Source organism: Phyllostomus hastatus, unplaced genomic scaffold (assembly GCF_019186645.2).
Source record: "Phyllostomus hastatus isolate PE091 unplaced genomic scaffold, TTU_PhHast_1.1 phas_scaffold_21, whole genome shotgun sequence".
Classification (NCBI taxonomy): Eukaryota; Metazoa; Chordata; class Mammalia; order Chiroptera; family Phyllostomidae; genus Phyllostomus; species Phyllostomus hastatus.
The window spans coordinates 2943353-2954679 of NW_025334017.1; the positions used below are offsets into that span (position 1 = coordinate 2943353).

At 39.8% G+C, this 11327-nt stretch overlaps 2 protein-coding genes across 13 annotated transcripts in view; one reads left to right on the forward strand and one right to left on the reverse strand.

Annotated features, from left to right (window-relative positions):
- Positions 1-631, reverse strand: part of PLAG1 (PLAG1 zinc finger) — a 79689-nt gene extending 79058 nt beyond the window's left edge. For all 6 annotated transcript variants that reach the window (XR_006788201.1, XR_006788202.1, XM_045861442.1 and 3 more), the window contains exon 1: positions 440-631. The gene's annotated coding sequence lies outside the window, so the exon portion shown is untranslated. The remainder of the gene's footprint in view (positions 1-439) is intronic.
- A 389-nt stretch (positions 632-1020) lies between these two features.
- CHCHD7 (coiled-coil-helix-coiled-coil-helix domain containing 7) lies at positions 1021-8243 on the forward strand. 7 transcript variants are annotated; one of them, XR_006788197.1, is made up of 6 exons: positions 1021-1170; positions 1487-1613; positions 3922-3991; positions 6970-7068; positions 7437-7526; positions 8056-8243. XR_006788197.1 is itself a non-coding variant. In XM_045861429.1 (5 exons), the coding sequence occupies exons 3-4, from the start codon at positions 3938-3940 to the stop codon at positions 7040-7042; spliced, it is 171 nt and encodes a 56-aa protein (XP_045717385.1). In that variant the 5' UTR covers positions 1021-1170; positions 1487-1613; positions 3922-3937; the 3' UTR covers positions 7043-7068; positions 8056-8243. The 7 variants fall into 7 exon arrangements, 5 of the variants coding, with proteins under 5 accessions (XP_045717385.1, XP_045717382.1, XP_045717386.1 ...); XR_006788196.1 differs by having other exon boundaries at positions 6926-7068; positions 8056-8194; XM_045861429.1 differs by lacking the exon at positions 7437-7526 and having other exon boundaries at positions 6926-7068.
- Positions 8244-11327: the final 3084 nt, after the last annotated feature.

Below are 11327 nucleotides of genomic sequence, written 5' to 3' on the forward strand. Positions count from 1 at the left end.
ATTAATTTTTCCCTTATTTTTCGGGTCTCTAATGTCTTCCGCTCTCGCTGCTGCCGCTGCCGCTGTCACAATATTCACAGCACCAGAGAGGAGGAGGAGGAGGAGGAGGAAAACTTTTCAAACTTTCCAGACCCTGAATAAAGGTTTTTTTTTTTTTTTTCCCACCGACCTCACCTTTGGGTCTCCAGCCGCATCGCCCCCCGCCCTGTCAGAAGCGACTTCGGGAGTCCTCACACCCTCAATTAATTATTTTATTTTATTTTTTATTATTATTTTTCTCTCTGGGGTCCTGAGCAGGGGCTGAGAGTAGCACAAACTTTTCCTCCTCCTGCCGCCGCCGCTGTTCCTCTGCCCCCTCGGCTAGTCCCATAATTTAAATAACCCTGATATTTCTCCCGCTAAACGCCTCTCCGCCGCCCCGGATCCCGGGAGAACTCACCGCGGGGCTTTAACATCCTCCCTCCGGCCCGTCCGCCGCCTTTACACCGCCCGCGGAATTTCTAATAATTTTTTTCTCATATTTCGGGCTGGACGCGGCGGGCCTGGAAATTGTTTCCTTACGCCTCTTTCCAGCAGCCATTGTAGTGTATGCGCTGCCCCTGCAGCCCAACTTGCAGCTGCCGCTGCCGCCGCCGCCGCCGCTGCCGCCGACGTCGCGCCCACCACCGCCTCCCCGGGCCCGCTCGGCCACCGCCCCCACCTCCCCCCGGCCCGCCCCTGGCCCCCGCCTGCCACTGTGTCCGCCCCCACTCGCGCGCTCCGCCCTGGGTCCGGCCACTAGACGTTGCCGCCGCAAGAATTGGGCGTGTCGATTGGCCAGTAGAGCCGCCGATCAAGAAGAAGTGTTAAGAAGCGGGCCGCGGCTCGGGGGGCGCGGTGGGGCGGGGGTAGGGAGGAAGGAGGGGCGCGCCCGAGGCCCCGCCCACTCCCCCCGCCTCTGTCCGCCCCCCCCGGCCGCCAGCTGGGGGCGGGCGCGAGACCCGCCCACCCCCGCTGTGCAGAGCCCGGAACGGCTGTCAGTCTGGCAGCGGCGCACGCTGATTGGACTGGCGGCCTCTCAGGAGCGGGGGCAGCAAGTTTGGATGCGCGCTACTTAAAGTCCAGCTGCGTGAGCTATTGACGTGTTTGGAGTTGGAGATTGCCTGGTCACTGGTATAGTGGCACCCCGAGGTGAGTGGTCCGCGCCCCTCCTTTCGTGACAGGCTGCAGGGAGCGGGGAAGAGAGGTCTGCACTTGAATCGCCGAGGGCCCAAGTGCACTTCCGCATGAAGCTGCTTCCACCGGGCCTTGCTGCGCTACGGGCCCCTTCCTTTCGCTTCTCCTCTCTGCTTTACGGGTCTGTTCGGCCCCGGGCGAGGAAGTTGACCCATGCCCGGGCAACTCCAGTTCTTCATTCTCCTTCCCAGCCTTTGAAGCGTCGTTGCGTGCACCTATACCCAATTTCCTTCCTTTTCTTCGCCCCGTGCCCTTCTCGGCACCATCGAAGGTTGAAGCAAGGTGTGTTTCCTGTGCCCGCCGTCCACCGTTAGACGGACTGGCAGCATCGCGGAGGGCAGCAAGGACTCGGACTTTATCTCTCCGGTTTCTCCGTTCGAGTTCCCCGCCTCCCTCCGGTATGCCACCCTGTCTCTGCACCCTAGAAATAGGCTTTATGTTTTCAAATGACATTTTTCAGCTTCCCAATAGTTGCATCTGAGTTTTGTCAGAGCCACAGACAGCCTGCGTGGCTCTGACCAGACTGGGAACCTGGCCGTAGGGTCTCCTTTCCCCTTCCCTTTCAAAGCTTCTTGGAGTGGGGATGTGATGGGAAATCAAATACTTTTTTACAACAGTTTGCCCTTTAGAGAAGATTTTAAAGTTGTTCCTCACATGTACTTGTGCGGCCCCTCCTATAACTGTTTTTTTTTTTTCCTGGGAAGTAGAGCTTTGTAACTTTTGTTTAGTACCTTCAGAAAGTAAGTAGATGAGGCCTCTCCAGCAGAACACTCGATCTTGCCCTTCTGCCCCACTTCTTCACTGTAAATTGACATTTCCGGTTTATACATTAGGAATTTATGCAAAGAAGGTGACATTCGGAAGTCCAAACTTAGATTGACTTGTATTTACAATTCAGAGGGGAAAGGAAATGAAATATGAATCTGAATAAACCCACGCTGTAAACCTAATTCGGGTTTATGTGACGTTATCTAGGTGTTATTTTTAAAGAATTCCTGGCTAATGGTGATAATAAAATGCAGAGTAGGAGGCTTTTATGTAAGGTATGCAATCTGAGTTTTGTCTGTGTCTGATGGTTGTTGAGATTATATTCAAGGAATATGAACACCTAGGCAGAGTTCTGTGTTCTCATGTAATAGGATAGATGTAAAAAACAAGGCTGTGCGGTTGCTTAGCACCATCATCACGCTAGGAAGTCAAGGCTGCGAAAGAATTGTGTTTAGTAAAGGAAGACACTTCTAGATATATTGGAAGAGCATTTTGAATATCCTTTTTGCCAAGATGTTTCTGTTAACTAGGTATATTCATATATTCAATGTAAATCATAAAATGAAAGGATTACTTAGTGGGTACAAAAGTTAAAGGACCCCAGAATGACTGAACTGTTTTCCATCCTTTTTTGCAAATGTTGATTTCTTTTAGCCTAGACAACCTAATCTTTCCCACAATAGAAGAAACCAAACTAACTAGGTGACTCTTGATTGAGAATACCTCCACTTTTCAGGAGCTAGTGGGGTTTGATTATTTTTCCTAAATGTACTTTATTTTTTTAACATGACATATCTTTTGATGGTCCCATCTTGAGCAAGGAAAGTACAAACCAGTTCATACACAAATTCGGACTTCTGTCTGGTTATGCTGACCATCAATATGCTAACATGTCAGTAGCTCACGCAGCTGGACTTTTTATTCTGTGGCATTTTGTAGGTCATACTGCATTATTTTCTGGTTTCTCCTTCAGTCTTTAAGTGGAAGATGATTAAGCTAGAAGAGGATTCAGGAAACATTTGTGGGTGGCTTATCCATGGTGTATAATATATTGAAACAAAAAATCACTTTGAAATATTTAAGTTAGTTACTGTTTTAAATTTGTTTTCTTTTGGTTCCTATGGTGTCTTTGAAGATAGGAGGCATACCAATTTTAATTGAACTCCATTATAGAGAGCAATTGTCCTGAGATATAGTTGGCATACCTATTATATGAGTATATGACTTGATTTGGATTCACTAATTGGCTCTTAGGAAACTGTTGTCACCTCTAATCAATAAAGACTTTTGCAGGATGTGTCTATAAGGCTTGAGCTGAAACATTAATGAATCATAGCATTTCCTGATTCCTTCAACCCAGAAGTATCAATTAAATAGAAAACATTGGGAGTAAAGTTTCAGCTTTTTAAAAAACTTTGAAATGTCAACTAAGCAGTAACTTTGCTTTTTGGTATATTGGCCAGTCCAGTGCTGGCTGCAGAGTAGGCATTCCTGTTTGGCAGTTGACAGATGTTTTTGCTAAAGTTGGGTTGTACTAAATTATTCCATACTTATTTTGTATGCTAATCAATGTATTATAGGGAAATAACTTAGAGCACATGCTGTATTAGGTTTTGTTAGTAAAATTAATTACTTAACCTTTGGAAATAAGAATAAGCTAAAACTGAGTGATAGCTGAACTGTCTTTCAGTTTGAACATTATAATCAAATCTTAGTAGATGCACCTAAATATGGCCATTGTACTGAGGCACCATAGCAATGCAAAGGAAAAACATATCCCAGTCCTTATCTTCAAAATGGAGAGGCTACATGAAGTTCTCACTAGATAATCATTATTTCAGAATTAATTTTCAAGTACTTAAGGGGCAAATGAGATTTATTGATTTATTTTATGACATCTGCTGTATAACACTTTTCCCTAACATCTACTACCTTCAGTAAGAAGACTGTTAGGATGCCAATGGTAACACGGCGACTGAGAGATCCTGACACAAATCCTTGCTTGTTGGTAAGGTGGTTTGCTTTTAATTTTCATGAGTCTTAAGTTGGAAAAACAGACTTATTCTGATTTTGTGGACATCTGTTTTTTTGAAGTTCTTTTTTTTTGTTTTGTTTTTCTCAGTTTGCTTTTTAATTTTAATGGGATTTTTTCAAATACAGAAGTTTACGTTTCCTACCCAGAAATCCAGTAAATATTCATTTAGATATTCTTTTACTATTTTATTTGTTATTGTAAATTAATTAATTTATTTTTTATTAAAGTATAATTGACATATATTAGTTCCAGGTGTACAACATAGTGATTTGACATTTACATACCTTATGATGTGATCACCACAATAAATCTAATAAAATCATCTGTTACCGTAAAGCATTCTGACTGCATTCCCTGTATATTACATCCCTGTCACTTATTTTATTACTGGAAGATTGTACCTTCACCTTTTTTACCCATCCTCCCACTTACCTTCCTTCTGGCAGCCATCACTTCGTTTCTCTGTCTATATCAATCTTTCTGTTTTCTGACATTTTTTTATAGGAGATTTTTGTATATTTATTTTCAGAGAGTGGGGAAGGGAGGGGGAAAGAGAGGGAGAGTAACATCAGTGTGCAAGAGATACATCGATTGGTTGTCTCTAGCATGTCCCCAACCGGGGACCTGGCTCTCAACCCAGGCTTGTGTCCTGGGTGGGTATCAAACTGGTGACCTTTTGGTTCTCAGACCGGCACTCAGTCCACTGAGCCACACCAGCCAGGGTTGATCCTTAATCATTATTTTCTTTAGTTTAATAGTTGGGTAACATGATATGAATACTCATTTTCTTCTGTTCACTTTGTGGGTATACTTTCTCAGGTTTCTCTGAATCTATTGGAAGATAAAGATACTCTTTTTTCTCCCTTCATGAAGCTGCCTGTTTTTGGCTTCATTCTTTCATAGATCAGAAGATTTGGTTCAGTGAACTATTTCTAAGGTTTTTGTAGGGGGAGGTGCTAACAAAATACATAGACATATCCCCTGACCTAGGCTGTGGACAAAGTCCCCTCCCCAAACCTGTCAGTTGTTTGATTTCTCAGTGAGCATTTCCATTGAGTCCCATGACATGTGTGGAAGAGGTCCATTAAAACAGTACTTCTAAAATTATCTCCATGTTTCCACTATTATCAAATTATACACTTAGTAAGGGAAATGTCTTATTTTTTCCTCTATAGACATGTATTATACCAGAACTATAAGAAATATGCTTGATAAATGTTTGAGATTTTACTGCCTATGTTTTCCTTCTGAGATTTATTTTTCTTTTTTTTTTGGTAGCAATGTCTCCTTGGACAAGAGAAACAAAGTAAAAAAATGAACAAATGGGACTATATCGAACTAGAAAGCTTTTGCACAGCAAAAGAAACCATAAACAAAATGAAAAGGGAACTCACGAAGTGGGAGAACATATTTGCCATTGATACATCTGATAAGTGGCTAATTTCCAAAAATATAAAGAACTCATACAACTCAACACCAAGAAGACAAACAACCCAGTTAAAAAATGGGCAAAAGAACTGAATAGACACTTTTCCAAAGATCACATACAGATGGCCTGCCATTTTTTTCAAGTTATTTCTATATAAAAAAAATAGTCCTAACTAGTGTATCCTCTTTTCACTGGAGCATTTTTTAGATAGGCATAATTTAGCTAACAAAGATTTATCTCTTTTAAGTTTTACTTATTTATATTATATACAAGCATTTAGTTTTCACTATACCATATGTAACACTGAGGAAAAATCTTAGTCCAAACATGGAAAGTTGGAAAGTGTGATATTTTAAATTATCACTGAAATTTATGTTTTAATAGCAATAATTTTATCATGTCCTTGAGACCACCTGGATGAGAGTAAGGGACTGATACAGACTTAGTCTGTTTAAAGTCTAAAAGTTTTAACAAAGGTATATAAACAGAATATTTTGCTGATTCATAAGCTCTGTTGGCACTTATTTGGTGTGCGTAGCAATATATTTGTCACCCTTGAATTATGTAATCATCAGATTGGTGCTATAAAATGATATTCCCTGACCCTATTATGTGGACTTTCCAACTATACATATTCATTGATTATTTGGCATAGAAATTTAGATTTGTTCTGTATATTCGATGTTTTCAACTGCTTTATTAAGTCTCTTTAGATAGAATATGTTTCTTGGATCCATAAAGCAAATTACCTACCCCTTTAGTTAAAGCTTTTCTTTAGGTGGTGACCTGTCAGAGTCATCTTTCACTTTGAAGTTTGTTATCCAATCTACTTCCAGTTCAGACAACTTAAATTTAATTCCCGAATGGTAGCTACCTTCCTTTGAACTCATAGCCCTGTGTTGCTCACTTAGTTTTAAAATGATATTAATTAATGATATCTAGTAAAAGTGCTTACACAGTAGTGTATTTACTTGTGTAATGAAGTGAATGATAGCCAAAAGTACACTGAGATGAATGGTGTTAATTTAAGTTGCCTTGATGTAGACCAGTCATTAGCAATTTACTTAGATCTCAAAACTAGCATTAACATCAGACATTCTAGTCAAAGTCAGAACTTGGAAAAACAGGATTGCTCTCCTTGGAGTTGGGAGATGGTTTTGATTCTAGCTGTGCAGCAGTGATTTTCGGCACATTGCACCTTGCCACAGCACCTTTGTTTCTTTGTTAAGTGGTTACTAGGTTAAATGATCTCAGTGCCTCAGCTTGAATTCCTGTGATTAGATATTCAGAAAACTGACCCAGACTATAAAAAGGAAGATGTCTGCTTTGAGCAGAAAGAATGCTTGGGCTAGTTGGAAAGATAATTCAGTTTTTGTTCATTAAATTTTCATTAAAATGAACAAAAAGGGACTGTTTAATATTATCTGCTTTGTGGGGGCAGCAACTTCAGAAGTTTTTGGGTTTTGTTTTTTTTTTAGATGGCATTTCACCTCTTAAATAGTGCCTATTTTACATATTTAAGGAATCTGATGCTTCTGCCAGGTGTATGGATGAAAATAACTATGACAAGGAAAGGTGTTCCACTTACTTCTTGAGGTACAAAAACTGCCGGAAATTCTGGGTAAGTCTACCGTGGTTTGGTGAGATAGTTTTAACTCAACTCTTAGGCTTGATACTGAAGCCTGAAATTAATCAATATCCACAATCCTTTCTTTGGGATGGCTGTAGTGAAACAACTTTTCTCTTTATTTGCATTTTATTTTCTTATTTTTTATTTAAATATTTTACTGTTAACACTATCACAGTCATCCCAATTTTTTCCCCTGTGCTCCCCCTTGCAGCCCACCATCCACTTCCACAGTCAATCCCCACACCATTGTCCAGTGTCCGTGAGTCATGCATATATGTTCTTTGACTAATTCCTTCACCTTCTTTCAGTCAGTCCACACATCCCCACCGGAAACTTAACTTTTTTACTTTATCCTTAAGGTGTTATTTTAGCCCTAAACAATCCTTGAGAGCTCTTCTCAGTTGCCTTATCCTACTCCAAGGCATAAGGATGCAGTTCAAATCATAGAGGTGGGTCTTCCTAGGTGTATAAGTATCTGCAGCCCTAAAACAATACCTTGTTTTAATTTTATTTCTCTTGGAGATAGACAGAATGGGTAACTAGTCTTGTCATAACACATATTAGTCTTCCATTTCAGCTACCTCTCCCACCACCACCTAGGGTGGTTTATAAGTGGTCCCATTTTTCCTGAGATATTGGTATGTAGTTTCTGTTTCTCTGAGCACTATATTCACCTGCTTTAGTTTTCTCTGCTAAATTAATTGATGGTTTCATTGATAGACTGTATTCTTGTGCTCTTTTAGTTAAACAGCATGTCCCCATCCCAATTATTGTTTGTGTATTCCTGTGGGAATATCACTGTATAATTGATAATATTTTGAAAACTTTATCTGAAGTCCTACAATTAGTTTTTTTTTTGTTTCTTTAACTTGGTTTATAGACTTTTCTTTTTGAAGAAGCAGTAGCAAATCACTGGAAAATGATTAGCATTTAATGCATGACTGATTTTGGTTTCTTTTTTTTTATACCTACATGCAGAATTCTGTCATGATGCAGAGAAGACAGAATGGAGTAAAGCCACCTATGCCTACAGCAGCAGAAAGAGATGAAATCTTGGGAGCAATGGGAAAGATGCCCTATTGAATGTTTGCATTAAAATTGTTTATTTAACTTAAAAGCAGATAAATATTTTTAATAAATGATTACTGTAACCTTTTAAGACCTTACAATTTTTACCCAGATAGATCCTGTGTTCAAAAGGGGAAACAAAATTCAGTGAACCCTGTGTCCTTTGTGTTTGCCCTCAATGCCATGATGATGGTGTGCCACTGCTGAATGTCCTGTGTCAGAATTTGTATCACGTCCTGGAGTTAAGGGAGTGTTAGGAAAGGCTACATGAGGAGTTGGGCCTTTCCTCTGAGTCTCAAAAGAAAAGTAAGGTATGAACAAGTAAATACTGAATGGGGGTAAAAGGAAGGCAGTATTTCATGTGAGCAACAACATGTTGGAAGGAAGGCTTGTGACAAATTCAGAGAATTGTCTGTCAGCTGTTCCACCTAGACTTTAAGATGGGTGGAGGAGTAATGCCAGAGGAGACTGAGGAGGTAAGGGTAGATGTGTGCTGGGCCTCAAATCCATCACTCATTACTAAGATCTCTGCCCTTCACTCATCTTTGTTTAAATTAGGTTAGTACCTCTACTCGATGGGGAGCAGGGTGTGGAAAGGTTGCCTTAAGTACGACATGCAAAAGAACTGATTTTCTTTAAGGAAAGACATGGTTAAAGGATTCTGTGACTAAAACCCACAAATATTAGATAAACTTCTGAAGACATAATTGTCTTGAACTATAGTAATGTGGGGAAAATGATTCTAAGAGAATGATTCTAAATGATTATAAGAAAATCATTTTTAGTATGAGATGGGCATGGAAGTTGTATGGGGTTCATCAGGTGAACACAACACTGGAATGAAAATAGAGCTTACCTTCACTTGATATAAAAACAATATTCAGTATGGTGACTGGGGTGGATTGTGTAGCGCCAATCCATACACACCACCTTTTAAAATCCAGTTTGTTTCATTTAAGGACTAATTTTACAAAAGACATTTAATAATAGGAAAACAACAAAGACAAATAGTTTGTACCCCTTTCATTTGGTCCATGATCGTCAAAAGGATAATTTTAATGGTGACAGACAACAAAGTATTCATCTCATTGGTCTTAGTTCAAACCTCAGCTCAGATGCATTGAGACACAGGACCTTGACTGCTAAATGTGATTCTTTCTGAATAAAATGTGAGTTCATTTTGAGTAAAACTCTACTGGAAGTTCTGGATTATTTCAGAAATTTTTGATTTTTATTCATCACTCTAAAAACGTTGGATTAAAAAAACCTGACAAAATCATATTTGTATAAGAAGCATTTCAGTACTTTTAAGCATGCTTGTTTAAGGGTTTGAAATTTTAATGTCACCTATTTAAACATTCACACCAATATCAACATTCATCTTGTAGCTATTTGTCCTCACATAGCTCTTTTTTTAAATAACAACTGCATTGAGATAAAATTCATATGTAAGTCTCCAAAAGTAGACAATACTACAGTGGCTTTTAATATGTTGACAATTTGGGGCAGCCTTCACCACAACTGGTTTTAGAACACATTTATCACCCCAGAAGGAAACCTATATCCGTTAGCACACATTCTCCATTTCTTCCTAACACCTGTTTTCTTCCCCACCTACCCCAAACTTAGGCAACTACTGATACACTTTCTTTTCTTTAGAATTCCCTATTCTGGACATATATAAACCTTTATGTCCAGGAAGGACATAAATAAGGATACCAGGACATATATAAAGGGAAGCTTATAATATGTGGTCTTTTGTGACTGGCTTCTTTCATTTAGCTTCATGTTTTCCAGGTTCATTCATGTTGCATCCATCAGCACTTTATTCTTCTTTATTACTAAGTAACATTCCATTGCACAAATATACCACATTTTGTTTATCAGTTCATCAGTTGAATTTGAGTTGTTTCCACTGTTTCACTAATATGAGTCATGCTGTATTTTTAAAGTATATTTTACTAAATATACTATTACAGTTTTCCAATTTTTTTTATCCTTTGCTCCCCTCTGCCCAGTACCCTGATTCTCTACAGCTATCCCCCCTGCTTAGTTCATGTCCATGGGTTGTACATATAAGTTCTTTGGCTCCTACATTCCCTTTACTATTCTAAATCTCCCCCTCTATTTTGTACCCGCCATTTGTACTTATCCCCTGTACCTTTTCCCCCATACTCCCCCATCCCCCTCTCTGCTGATAACCCTCCATGTGATCTCCAATTCTGTGATTCTGTTCCTTCTAGTTGTTTGCTTAATTTTTTTAAATGTTTATTTATTTGGGGAGGGGGAAGGGAGGGAGAAAGAGAGGGAGAGAAACATCAATGTGTGGTTGCCTCTCACATGCTCCCCCTCCCCCCACCAGGACCTGGCCTGCAACCCAGGCATGTGCCCTGACTGGGAATCGAACAGGCAACCCTTGGATTTGCAGACCAGCCCTCAATCCACTCAGCCACACCAGCCAGGGCTGTTTGCTTAATTTTTTTTTTTTTAGGTTCAGTTGTTGATAGTCATGAGTTTGTTGTCATTTTACTGTCTATCCTTTTGATCTTCTTTTTCTTAGACAAGTCCCTTTAATATTTCATATAATTGCTTGGTGATGATGAACTCCTTTAGCTTTATCTTGTCTGGGAAGCACTTTATCTGCCCTTCCATTCTAAATATCTGCTGGATAGAGTAATCTTGGACGTAGGCCCTTGCTTTTCATGACTTTGAATACTTCTTGCCAGTTCCTTCTTGCTTGCAAAGTTTCTTTTGAGAAATCAGCTGATAATCTCATGGGAATTCCTTTGTAAGTAACTCCCTTCCTTTCTCTTGCTTTTTTAAAGATTCTCTCTTTAACTTTTGGTATTTTAATTATGGTGTGCCTTGGTGTGGCCCTTTTTAGGTCCAACTTATTTGGGACTCTCTGAGCTTCCTGGACTTATATGTCTATTTCCTTTACCAAATTGGGGATGTTTTCTTTCATTATTTGTTCAAATAAGTTTTAAACTTTTTGCTCTTCTTCCTCTTCTGGCACCCCTATGATTTGGATTTTGGGACATTTAAAGTTGTCCCAGAGGTTCCTAAGCCTCTCCTCATTTTTTTGAGTTCTTGTTTCTTTTTTCTGTTCCAGGTGAATGTTTATTTCTTTCATTTGTTCCAAATTGTTGATTTGAATCCTGGCTTCCTTCCCTTCACTCTTG

Bases quoted from the DNA above. Each gene is read 5' to 3' on its own strand.
- CHCHD7 (XM_045861426.1), top strand. From the start codon at position 3,938: ATGCCAATGGTAACACGGCGACTGAGAGATCCTGACACAAATCCTTGC. The intron at 3,992-6,969 runs GTAAGGTGGTTT...TACATATTTAAG, and splicing joins ACACAAATCCTTGCTTGTTG to GAATCTGATGCTTCTGCCAG. The intron at 7,069-8,055 runs GTAAGTCTACCG...ACCTACATGCAG, and splicing joins AAAACTGCCGGAAATTCTGG to AATTCTGTCATGATGCAGAG.